The 21,421-nt window shown below is 36.1% G+C and overlaps 1 protein-coding gene across 2 annotated transcripts in view; it reads right to left on the bottom strand.

Moving 5' to 3' along the window:
• ALG6 (ALG6 alpha-1,3-glucosyltransferase) overlaps positions 1-21,421 on the bottom strand; it is a 60,500-nt gene that overhangs the window by 24,995 nt on the left and 14,084 nt on the right. For both annotated transcript variants that reach the window (XM_036854064.1, XM_036854065.1), the window contains exons 3-8: positions 14,394-14,478; positions 8,860-8,949; positions 7,600-7,688; positions 5,738-5,820; positions 3,952-4,016; positions 508-693 (exon numbers count right to left, since the gene is read on the bottom strand). In XM_036854064.1, the coding sequence (XP_036709959.1) occupies positions 508-693; positions 3,952-4,016; positions 5,738-5,820; positions 7,600-7,688; positions 8,860-8,949; positions 14,394-14,478 (598 nt within the window). The remainder of the gene's footprint in view (positions 1-507; positions 694-3,951; positions 4,017-5,737; positions 5,821-7,599; positions 7,689-8,859; positions 8,950-14,393; positions 14,479-21,421) is intronic.

Genomic DNA, 21,421 nt, shown 5'->3' with positions numbered 1-21,421 from the left:
GCGTCTCATTACTATAAATATAATAAATGCAAATGTATAGTAATGATAAATCTATGCCACCAATACAGGTTTAAGATGAGAGTCTACTTAAATCAGAGTTAAGACATTCACAACTATTAAGATGTGCAATTCCCCAACAAGAAGACTATCACCATCCTTCTTAACATTTAACTTAGATGCCATTCCTATGCAGCTATGAAGAAAAATGTCAAATTGGGATGTATTTCTAATAAGTATATAATGTAATATGCTCTAAAGGGATGAAATCCTACAGCAATGTTCTAACAAGCTAATTCACATTACCTCCAGTAAATATACATCGATCAAAATATTTCTCTAGTTAGGAAGATTTAAAATACAATAATATAGAACATGACTTGATCTCTCTTTCCATTTACTCCATAGCCACCAACACATTAATAAGAAATCACCAAAAGGCAAAGGTAAGTATGCCAAATAAATTATCTGAAGTAATTTTTTGAATACTGTTGTTTAAAAGCCACTCACCCCTTTCCTTTGAGGCCTTTCTTAAAACACTTGCCAAGTAAAAAACAAAAAAATGGCAAGGAGTGGTAAAGTTCCATCTGCTTATAATTTATAGCTAAGCAAAACGCCAGGGACCCCAGCAGGTCCCAGTCATAAGATACTCCAAGAACACCCCACAAGGCAAAGCCGAGACTCACAGAATTATATATGTTCCTGTGTCAAGGAATTAGCTCAATAATTAAAAGAGATAGATTTTGCATTTTATAGAACATTTTTCTTATGTGATTTTGTAATAATATATTATAATGAAAATGATTTCTAAATAAAAGCTGAAAGTATTGAATTGATAAACAAATTTGAAATTATATATAGTGGCTTCAAATATATTAAATCTACTACTAAACAGAGCAACTGATTTGTTTAGGTTTAAAAGAGCTCTAAATAGTTAACACATAGCTTTGTTTTCTGCTAGGCTATTTTACAATATTACTATAACACATACCAAAATCAATGCTCCAAAAGTTAAAAAAAAACACCAAACTTACTGATATCACTATTTTTCCTCTATAATATGCATCAATAATATAAATTAATATATGTGCTTGATTAGAAACTAATAACACTGTTATATGAAAACAATATCACAACTAGATTTTCAGTTGAAAACGGTGAGCTGAGTACTCATGTTTACTTACCTCCTCTCCTTCCTGAGACCCCCTTAAAATGATAGGGAATTTTTTAAAGTATAAATTCACAGCCATAAAGAGAACAGGAAGATGCATTACAAGAGATGAAGATTTCAACACATTTCTAGAAGATGGAAAGAGGACAGAGAAGTGGCAACAAATAAAATAAACTAGAAGGAGCCACAGCTTAGTGAATGCACAGAGGAAGCTCAGGCTAGCAAGGAGACAATCCACCCTGCAGGCCCCCAGAGAATTCTGGAAACAATCAGGTTGGAGTGCTTGAGTATGTTGAAGAGAAAACAAAAGGATTCACTGAAAATTCCTAGATGGAGATGTCAAATCCCACCTCACTCCTTTGCAAAGATTATCTGGCAGCCAAAACATTTACTACCAGGCAACAAAAGAAGGAATATTTCTCCAAAGAAATGGAATAAACTATCTGGGCAACTAATGTAGAAGTCAACACTATAGTGCAAATTCCTCCACATTGTAACATTTAAGGATCCCAGAGTACTGGCCAGAATCCTGCCATGTACCCTATAGTGGACCAAATGTATAGAAAGCTCACATGCAGCTTTCTCTTCTGCCTTATTCTTAGAATAAATACACCAGGATCAAATAGACATATAAGGAACACCTATGACAGAAAAAGGACCAAAGTGAAGAGGAGAAAAGACTGACCCTAGGAGAATGGAAATAATTCAGGGAACAGTGGGGGAAGAAAAAGAGTAAACTGAAATTTAAGATATTAAATGCTTAACAGAACAAATGAAATTTAATAGAAGTGTTACTCATAAAGCAAGACAGTCTTCAAAACTGTAAAACAAAATGACAAAGAGATGCTCAAGATGGAGCTGAAAGATCTAATATCTGTCTAATAAGCTCAAGAAAGAAGGGAGAGAATTAAAAAAAATAATTTATGAGAATTTCCCAGAACTGAAGAACATGAGTCTTCAAAATGAATGACCCATAGTGTCCAAAACAACTGTCAAAAATACCTTTGCCCAAACAAATCATTATAAAATTTCAGAGCCCGAAAAGTAACAAACAGGAACAACAAAAGCAGCAGCAGCAGTAACACATAATAATAGCAATAAATACTTATGTAGTGCTTAGTACCTCCCAAGTACTGCTTTAAATGCTTTACAAATAGGAATTCATTTAATTCTCAAAAAGCTTAAAAAGTAAGGGTTATTATCATCCCCATTTTACAAATGAGGAAAGTAAAGTAAATAGCGGTTAAAAAAAGGTGTCCCTACAAAATGACATAATCCCCAAAGCTTCAAGAGTTTGATTCAAATCACAGAGAAGATACCACTACAAATTTACCAGAATGGTTAAAAGGAAAATAACTGACAACTGGTGAAGGTGAGCACCTGGAACTCCTACACCATTGTTAACGGGAGTATTAACTGGTAGACCATGCTTAAAAACCATATGGGAATATCTAAAATTAAGCAAGTGCACACCCTGTAATTCAGCAATTCCACTCATAAGAAATATATTTACATGTGTACAGAGAGATATTTACAAGAAAGGTCAAAGCAACATAGTCATCATAGCCAAAACCTGGAAACACTCCAATGTCTATCAGTAATAAAATCATGTGTATTCATGCAATGGAATATTATAAAGCAATGAAAGAGAACGAACTACAGCTACATAAAACTACACGAATAACTCTCACAAACAGAATGTTGAACCAAAAACACCAAGCACAAAGGAATACCTACTGTGTTGTCTTTTTTATAGAAAGTTCAAAAAAGGGGTAGAACCAAACTATAGTACTAGCAGTCAGTAAGTGGCTATCTTTGAGAAAGGAGATGGGAGAACTACTTGGGATGCGCACAGGTGTGGTTTTGGATACTGGCAATGTTCTATTTCTCGACATGGATAATAGTCAGTTCATCTACGTTTTGTGTACTTCTCTGTATGAGTGTTAATGTTTCAAAGTAAATATAGTATTAAAAAATCTTGTAAACAACTTTTTTTCTTTTCTTTATTATCAGTGTTCTTGATATTATCAAACTATCTAAAAGCCATGATCCTATAATGCCAAAAAAAAGGGCTCAATTAGGAAAGAGGACTGAATAAAAAATATGATGGAAGTAACTACCTATTTGAATATCTTTTGCAAGTCCTTTGACAGATACACATTTTAATTTTATAAATAAAACAGATTGGCACCAAAAGGAAAAAATATTAATTAAGCAATCATGGTGTGAATTATTTTTTTTCCTTTGGGACAGATAGTAATATTTAATACATTAGAAGACAAACTGGAGAGCCATGTACAGATTTTATCAACTTTCCTCTATAATTTGTTTATTTGAATGTTCCTTATTTTAGGTATCAAAAATTACACACATAAAATCCACATAGATTTATTCAATTTTAGTTTCCTGAAGCTCCCAGCTACCACTATCTGTTAGAGAAACATTTTGTTTTAAAACTCAAAAACTGGAAGATTGTTTTTGTCAGTGTCAGATAACATTTACAAAAGATAGAAAATGTTTCACCTTTTCAGAATCAGCTCCAACAGCTAATCAGTTACCAACATCCTGTTCCCAATCCAAATAGTTGTGAAAAAACATTGCTACTTTTAATTTGTACTTTACCCTTCAACTAAACACTTGCTGAAGAGATTCTTTTACCATTTTAAAAATAGTTTAAGCAAGAACCCTAGTAAATAAGACATTACTAGATGACAACATTATACAAACTGAGCCTAGATTTCATGATATGCATCTGACTTCATTTCTAAATTAGTAAAGGATACTGAAAATGTCCATAGTCGATAAGAATAAGGCCTGGATACAGCAATATGCATAATGCATTAGCAATCTGTAAAGAAAATTATTGTGAAATAAGAAAGTAATCTGTTACTTGAATCTAACTGGGTAAAAGTGTAGTTTTATTTAACACAGTAGCAAATGTTCCCCTCTTACCTTCTATTTATCGAAATACTCCATTTTTATAAAGCAACTCTTTAAACACTAAAGTCTTCATGGAGGTAACATAGTATACTTCAGTAAAAAGGAAAAAAATCCCTAAAAGCGGGCTTCCCTGGTGGCGCAGTGGTTGAGAATCTGCCTGCCAATGCAGGGGACACGGGTTCGAGCCCTGGTCTGGGAGGATCCCACATGCCGCAGAGCGACTAGGCCCATGAGCCACAATTGCTGAGCCTGTGCGTCTGGAGCCTGTGCTCCGCAACAAGAGAGGCCGTGACAGTGAGAGGCCCGCGCACCGCGATGAAGAGTGACCCCCACTTGCCACAACTAGAGAAAGCCCTCGCACAGAAACGAAGACCCAACACAGCCATAAATAAATAAATAAAAATTAAAAAAAAAAAAAAATCCCTAAAAGGTGTTTGTCTGAGAAAGCACTTTTAGATATATAAATCAGATAAATTAATCTAATGATTAATCTATATAAAATGACCAAAGAGAATAGTCATGGGACTTCCGTGGTGGCACAGTGTTTAAGAATCGGCCTGCCAATGCAGGGGACACGGGTTCGAGCCCTGGTCTGGGAAGATCCCACATGCTGCGGAGCAACTAAGCCCATGCGCCACAACTCCTAAGCTTATGCTCTAGAGCCCACAAGCCACAACTACTGAGCCCGTGAGCCACAACTACTGAGCCTGTGCTCTAGAGCCCACGAGCCACAACTACTGAGCCTGCACACCTAGAGCCCGTGCTCTGCAACAAAGTGAAGCCACCACAATGAGAAGCCCGCACACTGCAACGAAGAGTAGCCCCAGCTCACCGCAACTAGAGAAAGCCTGCACGCAGCAACGAAGACCCAACGCAGCCAATAAATAATAAATAAATAAAATTCTAACACAAACCATTTGATTTTTTTTAAAAAAAGAGCATATTCGTTAACTGTGAATATGAGAATATATAGCAACTTTTCAAAATGATTTTCAGTTGTCATTCTCACAAGCCAACTCAAAATTCAGATTTACCAGTTAAGCAATAAATTTAGCATGCTGTGCAATTCAGCAGTATATAACTTCTAAAATTCAGTGCATCTTATTACTATATTTGGACATTAAAATAATTACTCTAGGCTTCCCTGGTGGCGCAGTGGTTGAGAATCTGCCTGCTAATGCAGGGGACACGGGTTCGAACCCTGGTCTGGGAAGATCCCACATGCCACGGAGTGGCTGGGCCCGTGAGCCACAACTACTGAGCCTGCGCGTCTGGAGCCTGTGCCCCGCAACGGGAGGGGCCGCGATAGTGAAAGGCCCGCGCACCGCGATGAAGAGTGGCCCCCGCTTGCCGCAACTGGAGAAAGCCCTCGCACGAACCGAAGACCCAACACAGCCAAAAATAAATAAATAAATAAATAAAGTAGCTATAAAACGCAGCTTTCTTTAAAAAAAAAAAAAAAAAAAATAATTACTCTAAGTTAATGTTTCTAAATGAAAATTAATTGACAGAAGATATACTGTTCCCTATTATCTATTCCCAAAAGCATGACTTCCTTAAGCTCTGTATTTAATAGTTAAGGTAATAAAACATTTCAGAGATGAAATGTCAGGTTACTTCAAAACTTACCTTTTTCTTAGTTGAGATTTCTTTTAAACAAGAACAGTACAAAACCACTGCAGGTATGTAAATCAGCAAATCAGCAATTAACACTGAAAAAACAAGCAAATGATTTTAAGCGTTGAGTCCATCAGGATCTACTATAACCTATTAACAGCCTTCCTCCAACCCCGAGTGGGAATTCTATTAACACGAGGTTCCTACCCACTCTGGACAAGTCCTTTCCACGTTGAGCCCTTTCCATTCCCTTCACCTGTGCCTAATTTCAACTGATACAGTACTACAGAGTCTCTTAATTTTCTCCAACAAATTCACACATTAAATCAATCAGCTGTATCTAAAACCAGTTCTCTCTTTGCTCTGACTTGGACTTAAAAATTAAGAATACTCAAAGCAAGGGAAGGAAACTTTTATTTTCCCCTCAATATCTGCATACTCCAAATTTTCTGATGTGAATACCTCAAATGTGGAGATGCATAGGAGAATCTTTGTTAATGTGAATATTTATAAAAATTCATAAATTTTTGCTAATTAATGCCTACAAAGAGCTTGAGAGGCCCAGGTGAGGAGGAAACTGAAAAAAAAGTGGGAAAAAAAATAAAGCAATTCATAATTCTGAATGTTCAGTCCTTTTAGAACAAAGAAAAACTAATATATTAAGTTCTTCAACAGTACAACATAGCTATCCAAAAAGCCTATTTTTTTCTTGTACCACACATATATTTGTGTCCAGAATAAGATAAATGATAGTAAACTGTCAGTGGTAGATGCATGCAATCCTATTTTCAGCTCCAGCCACATTTTAGATGACACTGACAAACTGGAACATATTTGAAGGAGCACAACCAGAGGCTTCGAAACCATAATCACATTCAAGAAACTGGTCATCTAAGAAACAGCTAAAGTATTTACGAATGTTTAGCCTCGAGAGGAGATGACTTCAAATATCTGAAGGGTGTTAGGTATATAAAGGATCGGACTTGTTCTATGTAGCCCAAGGAAACAGAACCTAAAATGACAAGTGAAGGTTCAATATAAGAAGGAAATTTCTAATGATTGGGGCTCTCTGAAAATAGAATAGAGTCTCTAAAAGTTGTAAGTTCCCTGCAGATACAGGTATTGGCTCAGAAGCTAAATATCACGTGGTGAGTATGTGGTTCAAAAAGGATTAAAGCATTAAAGCGTTTGGGAAGAGGGAGTGGTGTGGGAGAGGGAAAGACAGGCAATACAGGTTATCTCTTGGGCCTGATATTCCATGACTGGATGAATAGTAAAGAGAACAAACCCTGACTAGATTTAGGCTAATTAAGGAAAAGACACAGGTTAGCATTAAAGCCTAAGTCTTGTAAAGCTTTTAAAGAAACTTAAGCTTATTACTTTCAACTTTTAAACAGCACACAATAAATGCTCAATAAACATTTGTTGTAAAGATTAATTTAGCAACACTGCACAGCAATACAATATATGACATACAGCTGTAATTCACTGTAAAAGTGAAAGGGATTTATTAAAGCAACAGCCTAAACAAATAAAACTTCAATTTAGAGCTAACCAACTTCAGGTGAGCTATTAATATTAGCCTCACTTTACTAGGCCTCAGTTTCCTCAGCTTAAAATAAGGATAACAACAGTATTTACCTCATTTGGGTGTCCAAATTATTAAGGGAGATAATAGTAAATGTAAAGCACCCAGAATTATTAGTTTCTACTCTTTTGTGTTTTAGCTTACATATACATTTGCTCACATATTATACATATATATGCATATTTATAGTTACACAACTATAAAAGTAAGGACAATAATAGAACCTGTCATCAGTTCAAAAAAAATTTTAATCAAATTTTACACTCAATGCCTATTGCTCTTTCACCTGTTGCACGCATGAAGAGCTTATGTGCCTGACTCTCATATCCTCGTGATGTATGGAGAGCAATCCAGTCTGGATTTATAAACTTTGCCCTGCAAATCAAACATATATACATGCACTTTATTCCCCATTACTTTTAGCAATAAGGACATCTGAGGACATATGAATCTATTTTGAGAAGTGGCCATTGCTCCTATAAAGCAATGGAGTTAAGGCTTAAGCTTTACTCTTTGTATTTAACCATGTGAAACTGACTAACGCTATCAGAATCTGCCATGCTTATCTTCCAACAAACCCATGTAGCATGTTAACTAAAAGCCCTACCTTCATGATTCGTCCAGTGTGAAAACAATCTGATGTCACATTTCATTTATTAAACATATACTTTGTAAAGAGCAATACACTAATATTGACAAGAGGATCACAGTTTTATAATTTATAATCTTTTCAGTTATCATAATAGGCTACAATAAATAGCTATTAATCATAAATCATTGCATAAAACTGAACATAATTATTAAAGATAAATTAAGTTTTCAATCATATTACATTCTCCAGAACACTGCAAAGTATATTTGATTATCCTGAAGTTTGGAAACTTATGTGTTTTTTTTTTTGGAAACTTATTTTTAATCCAGGAAGCTAATTTTTATAAAATATGAAATAGAACAAATAAAATGAGGTCAGAAGATAATGTGAAGAAGTTCCTCAAATTTCTGCTGATACACTTCAAATCTGAAATGGAATACCAGGACAGAGTAGAACTGGTTCTCCACTAAATAGAAGCACCTAATCTTCTATAAACCATTCCATTTCTGTAAAAGAAAAAGGAATTCCAATCCTGATCTTAAATCATAAGTGAAACACTATGGTACTTCTAGTTTCTTACTTGACAGGTTAGTCAGAAAACCGTTTAGACCTTTATTTCTCATTTACTTTGGGCCATTCCAGGAAAAAAGCTTTTCTATGCACAACTAACCGTCTTAGATATATTTCTCAGTAATCCATGCGTAATTGGTAACATCTCTACTTCAAAACAAAGCTAGATTTTTGCATCTCTTTCTAGACTTTCCTCCAAAAAAATTATGAAAATAGTCAAACTCTGATAAACTTTCCTACAATCCAATTATAAAGATATGGTGCTCTACAAACCATAATACAATAGTAGCTACAAACGAGCTCTCCTCTATTCAATAAACTCTTCCTTACTACATCCGCTAAGGGCATAAATATTTAAAGTTATGTCAAGGAAGAAAAACTTACACATATGCACATAAAAGACTATGGTAAGCTGTAAGAGGTGGATAGTCCAATCCCCAATACTGTAAGTTGTTATCACTGCCGTTAAAATACCTGAAGAAAAAGGAAAAAGAAAGCGCCATTCCAACAATCAATATTCAAGAAATACTTATATTTAACGTCTCACTTCATTTAACTTAATTAACATGAAAAAATGTTATACAAGGTTAAAAAAAAAATTCATCTAAACTTTTCTCCCCCCTCCTAAAAATCTTTGTGAACTCACAATTAAAAGTTGTTATTGAGTAGTGTGACTAAATAATTTATTGTCTAAACCAAGGTACTCTTAAGAGTGAAAAAAGCTATAAATAATTAAGCCATAACAATAGAGGCAAACCAAGATTCTCACAGGCAAACCGAATTTGTTATCACTCTACTATTAGTAAACTTAATGACCAACACTTATACAAAAGAAAATATGCAACAAAAAGAGAATTTGCTTCTGACAGTCTAAAAAATTAAAGAAACAATACGAAATCACAATTTAAATAAATAAAAAATGAATGTCAAAGACTACATAAAGATTTGGTTTACAAAGAAAGAAATATTGCATGAAACAGGTATACTTTTATTAATAACACTTTGAACACAATTCAACCAACATGTAATGAGAGCCTATTACATGCAAAATTCTGTGAATTAAGGAAGAAAACTAGATCTAATGTTCATAACTTAACAGGCTCCTCTAACTGGTCAGAATGGGAAGGAACGAAATTATATTCAAGAGTGTTATCATTAACTTCAAAATGTAATTTTTTCTAACATATCATGGGTATTTTTGCTTTTTACAAAAAAATACTATAATTTAAAATAGTTCCAGGACTTCCCTGGTGACACAGTGGTTAAGAATCCGCCTGCCAATGCAGGGGACACGGGTTCGAGCCCTGGTCCAGGAAGATCCCACATGCCACAGAGCAACTAAGCCCGTGCGCCACAACTACTGAGCCTGCGCTCTAGAGCCCACGAGCCACAACTACTGAGCCTGCGTGCCACAACTACTGAAGCCTGCGTGCCTAGAGACCGTGCTCCGCAACAAGAGAAGCCACTGCAATCAGAAGCCCACACACTGCAACGAAGAGAAGCCCTCGCCCGCTACAACTAGAGAAAGCCCGTGCACAGCAACGAAGACCCAACACAGCCAAACAAAAATTTTTTTAATAATAAATAAATAAAATTTAAAAATAAATAAATAAAATAGTTCCAAACTTAAAAGTTTCAAGAACAGTTCAAAGAGCTTCTGTACATCAAATGTAAAAATTTAACAAAAGACACCATAAGAAAAATTCAAAGACAAGAACAAACAGGAAGAAGATATTTATACATATATAATATACACACATATATATATACATATATACATATACACACACCAAAAACTGATTAAAATATAGAATACTATTGTATACCATTGAATACTGTGGCAGACAGACTTTAAGGTCATCCCCATGAACCCATCTCCTGGTGTTCCTGCCTTAAATGTGTACAATCAATCCCCACCCCTCAAGTGTGGGCAAGACCTGTGACTTGCTTGTAAACAACAAAATACGACAAAGGTGATAGGATGGTCACGCCTGTGCTTATGTTTTATATATATGTAAGATTCCATCTTGCTGGCTAAGCTACAGAGACTCCCTTTCACTGACTTGGAAGAATCAAGCTGTCACGTTTTAGTAAGTGGGCATACTGGAGAAGCCACATGGCAAGAAACTGCAAGTAGACCCTAGGAAATAAGGGTAGCTACCAACAAGAAAACAAAGCCCTTAGTCTTGTAAATGCAAGGAAATTAATTCTGCCAATAACTTGAGGGAACTTGGAAACGGTTCCTTCCCCAGTTGAGCCTCTGATTAGACTGCAGCCTCAGATGACAACTGGATTGCAACCTCCTGAGACCCTCCCTGATCATAATATTGAACTAAGCTGTGCCCAGACTTCTAACCTAAAGAAACTACAATAATAAATGTGTGTTTAAGTAAGTACCATTTATGGTCACTTGTTAACACAGCATAGAAAATTAATGTAATTGTTTATTTTAAAATCATATAACTCATTACAAAAAAGATCAGCAATCCATCAGAAACATGGGGGAAATATATAAATATGCAAATTTGAGAAAAAATATGATGGTCAGTAAATATATTAAAAGATACTCAACAACACAAGTAGTCAAGGAAATGGAAATTTTAGAAGTCTGGTGTTAGTTGTTATTATTAAATATTGGTAAGGGTATATGGAAAGAGATATTCTTGTGTTGGTATCCATTAAAACTGGCTACTTTAGAGATTCCACTTCTAGGAATCTATCTAGGAAAAACATGTACACAGGAGAAATGTACTTTATTTAATCATTCACCTACTAAAAGATATTTAGAGTGTTTCAGGCTTCTCATAATTATAAACAATGCTGAAATAAAGTCATTCCCACAATTCCTGACTTATAAACCTGTGATTTTTTTTTAAAAAGCAACATGCTCAGGGTAGGTGGACTCTTCTCCTAGCCCTGGTATAAACCATGCCTGCACTGAGCCAGGCGTTTCTTTCTATTAATGATTGCTTTAAGGGTAGGAAAGATGTTGCTCCTGAACAAAAAGAGAGGTAAAAAATAAGGTATTCCTATTATTCCTGCCTTGAATATGGTTGTACAAAGTCACACTGCTGGTAGCCCTGGCAGTCATCTATTGATCATGGGGTGAAAAGCCTCAGGATGAAAAGCCAACATGCCAAGAAGAATGAATGAAAGAGAAGAAAAATGGAAAAGCCTGAGTCCTTGATTGCTATTATTATTTTTTTTAATATTTATTTATTTATTTGGCTGTGCTGGGTCTTAGTTGCGGCATACAGGATCTTCGTTGAGGCATGTGGGCTCTAGTTCCCTGACCAGGGATCGAACCCAGACCCCCTGCATTGGGAGTGCGGAGTCTTGACCGCTGGACCACCAGGGAAGTCCCTTGATTGCTATCATTGAGCCAGTTTACCAGCCCTGCAAAGACCTACTTATTGAGACAATTATTTTATTGCTTAAATTACTATTACTTAGGTTTTCTACTACTTGATGCCAAAAGTACTCCTGACTTCACACATAAGGAATTGTCATTATAAAATTAAAGAAAAAAAGTTCAATTTTCCTCTATTACTTACAACTATGTATATTGAAATGGAATAAATAAGTGTTTAAATTTAGAATTATAAAACTGACTTTTGGGCTTCCCTGGTGGCGCAGTGGTTGAGAATCTGCCTGCCAATGCAGGGGACACGGGTTCGAGCCCTGGTCTGGGAAGATCCCACATGCCACGGAGCAACTAGGCCCGTGAGCCACAGCTACTGAGCCTGCGCGTCTGGAGCCTGTGCTCCGCAACAGGAGAGGCCGCGACAGTGAGAGGCCCGCGCACCGCGATGAAGAGTGGCCCCCACTTGCCGCAACTGGAGAAAGCCCTCGCACAGAAACGAAGACCCAACACAGCCATAAATAAATAAATAAATAAAAATTTTTTAAAAAAATAAAACTGACTTTTTTTTTTACAAATTTATTTATTTATTTATTTTTGGCTGTATTGGGTCTTCATTGTGGTGCGCGGGCTTCTCACTGCAGTGGCTTCTCTTGTTGTGGAGCACAGGCTCTAGGCACATGGGCTTCAGTAGTTGTGGCACGCAGGCTCAGTAGTTGTCGCTCTCAGGCTCTAGAGTACAGGCTCAATAGTTGTGGTGCATGGGCTTAGTTGCTCCGCAGCATGTGGGATCTTCCTGGACCAGGGCTCGAAACTGTGTCCCCTGCGTTGGCAGGCAGATTCTTAACCACTGCGCCACCAGGGAAGTCCCAAAACTGACATTTTTAAAGTTTACCTCATAGATCCTGATTTCACATTTTAGACAACTTTGTCACTTGAAAGTTTCGACTACACTACAGCTAACTTTCTAGATGAAGACAGAAAGATTTCACTCTTGGAAAAAAAAATTTCTTTTAATATTTATTTATTTATTTGGCTGCGCGGCGTTTTAAGTTGCCGCGTGCGGTATCTTTAGTTGTGGCATGCAGGATTTTTAGTTGCGGCATGTGGGCTCTTAGTTGCATCACGTGGGATCTAGTTCCCTGACCAGGGATTGAACCAGGGGCCCCCTGCATTGGGAGCATGGAGTCTTAACCACTGGACCACCAGGGAAGTCCCCGCTCTTGGAAAACTGAAGTTAAAAAATGAGAAACCATTCCTCAGCCACATTGCTAGGTAACAATAATGGCAAACTAATCAAATTTGACAAAATTAGCCAAAAAATTCAGAATATTAGAAATGTTATTTCCAGTATAGATTTATATCCACTGTTGATAATAGTGAACCTGTCCCAAGGATATATTTTCTCTTTTATAAACTGTGCCACTGAGATATATCTTTTTCAATGATAGTCATTATGAATCATATAGCAATGAACTTCAAACTAGGGGAAAAAAAAGAAATCACACCATTTAAACATTAGAACTCAGCACTTTCACTGCCATGGCCTAGGTTCAGTCCTGGGTCAGGGAACTAAGACCCCACAAGCTGCGCAGTGAGGTCAAATGAATAAATAAACAAACATGCACACACCTATTAAAAAAAAAGAACAGTATCAAATATTTAGCTGACCTCTATTTTAAATACTCCAAACTTGGACTAGGGTACAGCCAACCTATTAATAGAGAGTTCAATATGAAGTTCTTGTATGTAACTCTCTCAGAGAGGAGTTATATAAAAGCAGTGACCAAAGCAGTCAACAGAACAATATAAACAGTTTGCATAGCCAGGTTTAATCAAGTAATCTACCAGGCATCTAATAAGTAAAATAATACTGTCATCAATTGTTATCAGAATGTGTTCAACAAAAATGACAGTGCATGGATTTCTGTGAGATAGAACTACAGCTAACATTTATTGAGAACTCATTACACTTCAGGCACTGGTCTAAAGTGCTTTAAATGAATCATTTTATTCAATCCTCACAATAACCCAGTGAAATATGTATTCTATTATTTCCATTCTATGAGTGATAAAACTGTGGCAGAGATAGTTAAATAACTTGCAAAAGCTCACACTGCTAGTAAAGAGTACAAGCCTTGATCCGAAGTCTGACAGTTTGACTCTAGCCCTACACTCTTCACCACTAAGTTACTGCTTTTTTTTCATCTCATATGTTCCTTACAGGAGAAACTTTGCTAAACCTCCACAAGAAATACTCTTAGTCCATAAACTTCCACAGTTTATGTCCTGAGGAGCTTCCATGGCATACAGTGTCCTATCCTCAAAGTTCTAGTTCAGTACCATATTCCAGCTGGTAACTAAATATATAGGTAACTTTCAGGAGGATGAAATTTCAAATGAGCCGACAATATGCAGGGTAATATATGTGACATCAGTATACAGGAAGATGAGGATTCTGAAGATGAAGAAATAGCATATTTTCCTTTTAAGTATCTTCAAATAATCTACATTAACTGACCGATAAACAATAAAATCAAGTTAAAATTATCCATACCATTGTTTGATCGGCAAATTAATAGTAATCTCTTGCCAGTGTCTCTGAGCTTCATAATCGCCAAACATAGGGGGCTTTCCAGCACCTAAGATGAAAGGTAAAAAAAGCAAAATAAAAATACACTTCAGTATATCACTGATTTTATTTCCTTATGAAAATTTCCTTATGAAAATTTTCTAAATTATAGAGATAGTATAGGTGGAGGAAAAGAACACAGAAGTTACCCAAAAAGTCAGAGAGATGAGGTCTGAATCCTGGCACTGCTAGCACACTGAGTGACTGTGTACCCCTGAGCAAATGACTTAACCTCCCTAAGCCTCAGTACATTAAAAACAGAATCAATACTGTCACCTCAAGGACTGCTGGAATAAAGAAAATAATGAACATAAAATAACCTGTATAGTACCTGGCACACATAAACATTCAATAAATATTGTTAACATTAATTAGTTATTAACATTAGTTTTCTGTTTTTTTTTTTTGGCCATGCCGCGCGGCATGTGGGATCTTAGTTCCCCAACCAGGGATCAGACCTGCACCCCCTGCATTGGAAGCACGGAGTCTTAACCACTGGACCACCAGGGAAGTCCCTTAATTAGTTTTTAATTAATTAGTTGATAATACTAATCATAAGATAGCCAAGTTTATTTTTACTTCATGAGAAAGACTGTCAACTATACTGTCCAATAAGTATCATAAAACAACAATAATAACAAATGTCTATATTTTACCAAGGGCTTTTACAAACTAAATATAAATAACTTAAGGTCAAGTATAGAACCAAAAACGGACTATATATTGCAAAGACATTGGTTAGGTCAGGCTTTGATGTCAAATGAGTTATATAAAAACTGCCACTTTATAGTTTTTTTTTTTACTTCAAAATTGCAAATAAGGGATAATGGATCTTTAATAACTAACAATTGACAGTGTCTACTACATGCCAAATACAACAATGGAGCAGGTATTATTATCATCCCCACTTGACAGCTAGCAAAACAGAGGCAATGGTCACCCAGGTAATGAATAGCAGAGTCTGGACTGGAACCCAGGCAGACTGGATCCATAATCCATGTTCTTGGCTCCTACTGTGTATTGCCTCACAACTCGGTTAAGGTAGGTTGTTAACCTTAAATCATTTTAAATGATATAAGGGTAATTGCATTTAGTAAATAGTAAACAACCACTATTTAGCTAACAGTTGACTACAAAACTGTGAGAAGGCCCAAATAGGTACAGTACAGACACAGGTTTCTTAATCAGCAAGTGAAAATCACATACAGTCAAATATATTCATTAATCCATTGGGAAGGTGTGCCACATTGGTGAATGATATGTTATCCATCACTGAACTCTAACCCAGACGTTCTCCAGCTTTGGAACACTACATTAAGTAGATTTTTTGCATTTAACAGCTGTATTATACCACTATTCTTTAAATGCTAGCATCTCCACCCAAGGAGATACTCCCAGTATGAGATAATCATGGGAAAAGCAGATTAACATCTCCAAAGCATATACACGTTGAGTGATTGCCGTAAAAAAATTACCCACAGTACAGGCACATGTATACACACACACAAACCTACCCCTGTCTCTCTCTTAGAAAGTACCATAGCTTATTCATTTTTGCATTCTCAGGATGTAATTGCACCTAGCAGATTCTCAGTGAATGATGATGTAGGAAGGATGTCAATATTATCAGTATGATATAGCAAGGATTTTAAGTTCAAAAAGATTTGAATTTTTGAGTCCCTTATTTTCCACTTACTGAATGTGCAACACTAAGCAGTTTGTGATGGCAGACCAATTAATTATGCGAAGGCTACTTTAACACAATGCCCATATACTGGTTCTTGTCTCAAAACATCTTTAAGTTACTATCTGGCATTTTGAAATTCCAAGCCTCTGCTCATGCTGCTTACTTCCTCTCCCTATTCATACACCTCTTTTATCAACTCGTATCCAACCTTTAAGAACCATCCCAACTGCCAAATTCTCCACAAAACCTTCCCTTATAAATTAAAAACATACTGATCATTAATTATTGACTTCTTAGAACTAATATTTATTAAGGGCAAACTATAGACATCATACTTATATATATTATTTTATTATGCATTACAGTAAGTCTAACAAGCAAGTGTTGAAGTACTTATTTTCTTCATATTAGGCTAGGGATTGTCAGAGTGATTAAGGAAAAAGAATTATTAGCAACTGCAGTAGTGAAAACTTCATTAAGTACTTAAGAGCAAAATGAAATGCCAAGAGCTTTAGATGTAACTCATTTGATCTGCAACCTATGATTTTACCAACATTTTACTGATGAGGAGACTGAGACTGAAATTTTAAAATAACTTGCCCAGTGTCACACAGCCAATAAGACACAGCTAGTAACATTCAAACCCACTGGCGTTTAATCTCAATACCTGTGACCTTGTCAGAGAGTAAACAGTAGAGCCACGATTTGAATAGGAAATAGAAGACAATAGCCATAACAAAAAATAAATACCAAACTTTAAGTATATCAATTGTTTAGTGAATTGAAAACCCATTACCACAGTATCTCAGAGCTATATCTCCTCCTTCTGTTTAATAAACAGCATATGAAAAAACGTAGAAATCAAAATAGGTAAGTCAAGTAGATTTTAAAAAGGAAAAAAAAAATTATTGAATTCTCATAATACTTATATTTTCAGTATCATATATTTTGTCACATGATTATACTATTTTCTAATAGCTACCCAAATAAGAATTTTAATTCCAGTGGACATAGAATGTGATTTTTCCAGAGTTCACAGGAAACATATTGCTAGGCATATAGTACACACTTTCAGTTAAAACTTGCTCAGTTAACTGAACAGGAGGGGGAGATTAACTTACAATTTTTTTAAAGAAGGAAAATAATTTCCCACTGAATTAACTGCATCTTTACGTGTGCACTTTATAGATGTGTGTGTGCTGTGGGGGCAGTTTCTCTTTTTGGTGATACAGCTGCTGTCTACAGGGAGAAAGGAATTGATTTTTATTTTTTTTTCTTTTGCTTTTGTTTGCTTGTTTTTGGCCCACTGGGATAATACCTATAGAGTGGGCATAGGAAACTACTTAAGTCATAGAGGATCTTAAGTAGTTTCCTACACCTGAAAAAATCCAGCTATCTAGATTTTCTGAAATTGCTCTAGACTTGGGGTCAGTGTGGAAGAATTTATTACCATTCTCTAACAAACAGAAGAATGGATAATGACTCTCTTCAGGGTTGAGAAACAAGTTTCTATCCAGAGTCTGACCTACTTCAATAAATTCAGCTGACACTGGCTATGAAGTTAGTACTTAAGTTTTTAAAACTGCTAAAGTGCCCTTAAAGCAACCCAGAAGAGCAACCCAACTGTACCTATGGGAGCTTCACTTGGGAAGGGCAAAATGGATTCTTTCTACTGTGATTAATTCTACACATTCATTTACATGAGATTCAGAATTACGTAAAGAAAACGTATTAATGTACATTTACAAAGCTTCAATTTTGTCTCATTCTTAGGAAAATGGGCTTAAGCACCACTTAAATGTTCATTTTATTAATTGCTGAACTATTCAGAATTATGTTAGAATTTAAAAAACAAGTAGTTTCTTTGATAACAATACATACTAATTGCCTTTACATTGAAACTTTAAACATTCTAAGGGAAGAGAATTTGGTTAAAATTTTCCATAATAATTCCCCTTTTATATATCCTTAGTGAGTGAGAAGAAACATTACAAATAACAATGGGTCAGCTGAGAGAAACTATACAGTATGTGCATTTCCAAAGAAGAAATAACGGACCAATACTAAGCAAGCTCACCTGAGCTTCCTCACTCCAGTGCTTCCTAATTACAATCTTAAAACAAGAAAAACAAAAAGCAAACTAAAATAAGCATGTTAAAAACAAATTAACCAAAATAAGTATTTTAATTAATAGAGGGAAAAAAATCTCAACGGAATCACAGATGTTACACTCATTCAGTAATCCTCCCAGCCTCCTATGATATAGAAGTTCGTCACACGTGAACACTAAATGTCACACTGTTTACGATGGAGTTGAGAACTCTGACAGAATCACCATTTTCTTAGTATTTAGCATTTTTATTTTTCTCATCTGAAAAATGACAAAAATATATAACAACCACCTACAAAAGATGCTACAAATATTTTAATATGCAATAACAATACTCTTCTTACATAGTAATCCAAAAATACTCTTGTTCTGTTGACTTTCTTAGAAGACAATTTCAGAGTAAGGTTTAACTTTTTTGTTTTTGAAGTATAGTTGATCTACAATGCGGTGTTAGTTTCAGGTATACAGCAAAGTGATCCAGTTTTACATACATATATATCTATTCTTTTTAAAATTCTTTTCCCTTATAGATTATTACAAGACATTTAGTATAGTTCCCTGTGCTATACAGTAGGTCCTTGTTGGTTATCTATTTTATATATATATAGTAGTGTGTATATGTTAATCGCAAACTCCTAATTTATCCCTCCTCTCCCTTTCCCCTTTGGTAACCATAAATTTGTTTTCTATGTCTGTGAGTCTATTTCTGTTTTAGAAGTAAGTTCATTTGTACCATTTTTTTAGATTCCACATACAAGTGATATCATGATATTTGTCTGTCAGGCTTACTTCACTTAGTACGATAATCTCTAGGTCCATCCATATTGCTGTAAACAGCATTATTTCATTCTTTTTTATGACTGAGTAATAGTCTATTGTACATATTCTTTAACCATTCATCTGTCAATGGACATTTAGGTTCCCTCCATTGTATATACTGCTGCAATGAACGCTGGGGTGCATGCATCTTTTCAAATTATAGTTTTCACCAGATATATGCCCAGGAGTGGGATCGCTGGATCATACAGTAACTCTATTTTTAGTTTTTTAAATTAACTCCATACTGTTAAGAGTAAGGTCTAAAATAAGTAAGAGGACTTTCCTGGTGGCGCAGTGGTTGAGAATGTGCCTGCCAATGCAGGGGACACGGGTTCGAGCCCTGGTCTGGGAAGATCTCACATGCCATGGAGCAACTAAGCCCGTGTGCCACAACTACTGAGCCTGCGCTCTAGAGTCCGTGAGCCACAAATACTGAGCCTGCGTGTCACAACTACTGAAGCCCATGCACCTACAGCCCACGCTCTGCAACAAGAGAAGCCACCACAAGGAGAAGCCCGCGCACCACAACAAAGAGTAGCCCCTGCTCGCTGCAACTAGAGAAAGCCTGTGCGCAGCAACGAAGACCCAACACAGCCAAAAATAAATAAATAAATAAATAAATAAATAAATAATTTTTAAAAATAAATAAATACAATAAGTAACAGGAGTCCTGTTTTCAGATGAGGGAAGTAACTGAGTAAACTCAGACTTTAGGAGAGAAATGTTAGAATAAGTAATGTATGTAAGCCACAGGGATAGAAAAGTATTATATATGCGTGTTGTCCTCTACTTGATTCCCATTAAGCATTTGGTTATGTACACTAGTAATACTGAAATGGTGTGATTTTTTTAAAATTATTTAACCCTATACCCTGATATTAATTTAACTTTCTCTTGAGATAAAGAGTACAAAGAAAATAATATATCTGTCAAAATTAGAAGACTAAAGGAAAATTAGAAGATATAGGATTGCAAACTAAATAATGATCAGGAGTAATACAGCCTGAAGTAAGAAAAGGGAATGACTATCCAAAGGACCAGTTACGGATTGAAAGCAAAGGTAACACAAATTACATATTTCATATGACAACTTTTAACTGGGCTTTTCCTCAGCCCTCCTTTATCCCATTCCAGCTACCAATTAACTCCCTCCTTCCATTCACTAACAAACTTCCTAAAAGTTGCTATGTCCACTTATTAACTCCCATTTAGTCCATTATGTTCTGGTAGTTAGGAAGCTCACAATGGCCTCCTAGTGATCCTTTGTCTATTTTAAATTTTCATTCTACTTGACATATCTAGAACTTGACACTGTTGGCCAGTCCTTATTTCTTAAAATTCTCTAATTCCCCGGCTTCCAGGATAATAACTTCTCCAGGCTCTAATCTTACATGATTTCTTCGCAGTCTCCTTTAATCATTACCCCTTCTCTGTGAAGATGATCAGTGGTTAAATCCGTTTTCTTCTGTACTACAGATACTCCCAACTCTGTGGCTTCAACCATCATCTCTATCAACCTTTTGTAAAAATCAGAATAACCTGTGGAGCTTTAAAAAATACAGATGAAACTAGTTTCCAGCAACATGGCAGACTCAGAAGGTCAGAAAAACACCTCCAATACAGGAAAAGTATATATTTTTTAATTATTTATTTTATATATTATACATGTACAATTTTAATATATGGCTGAATCAGCAGCAAAATAAGAGAATTCCTTAGAGGCCAGAAACAACAAAAAAAGCATAGACCCAGAAGAGTAAGCATTTGTCCTGAGGGAATCCAATGATCTTCGGTGGCCTATACCCTAGGTACTGAAAAGCTCTATGCCATAAGTAAGGAGGCAAAGCCTTAGTACTTGAACAAGTAGGAATTCAATGTCAGAAAAATCTCTACTAGGATTAAAAATACAAAGCCTTTGAGGAGATGGTGAAGATAGTATTTATCTCTGCCTTGGCTCTTGGTAGTACAGGAAAAAAGAAGTCTCCCAAAAATTCCTAACCATAAGTCTGCACTCACCCAGTTTGGGGCCTGAATTCACATCAAGTATTTGCCAAAGGAATCTTAAGATGAGAATTTACTTTGACTTTTGTTAAAAGTGCCCCAGGTGCCTGGGAGGAGGCAACCCAAACCCTCTGTGGAGAAATACACAGTAAACTGAGGCCTCAAAGAATTCCCACAGGGCTTCCCTGGTGGCGCAGTGGTTGAGAATCTGCCTGCCAATGCAGGGGACACGGGTTCGAGCCCTGGTCTGGGAAGATCCCACATGCCACGGAGCAACTAGGCCCGTGAGCCACAATTACTGAGCCTGCGCGTCTGGAGCCTGTGCTCCGCAACAAG

This window comes from Balaenoptera musculus, chromosome 1 (assembly GCF_009873245.2).
Source record: "Balaenoptera musculus isolate JJ_BM4_2016_0621 chromosome 1, mBalMus1.pri.v3, whole genome shotgun sequence".
Lineage (NCBI taxonomy): Eukaryota > Metazoa > Chordata > Mammalia > Artiodactyla > Balaenopteridae > Balaenoptera > Balaenoptera musculus.
The sequence above is the reverse complement of the archived record's forward strand: the minus strand, read 5'-3'. Positions and strand labels throughout refer to the sequence as shown.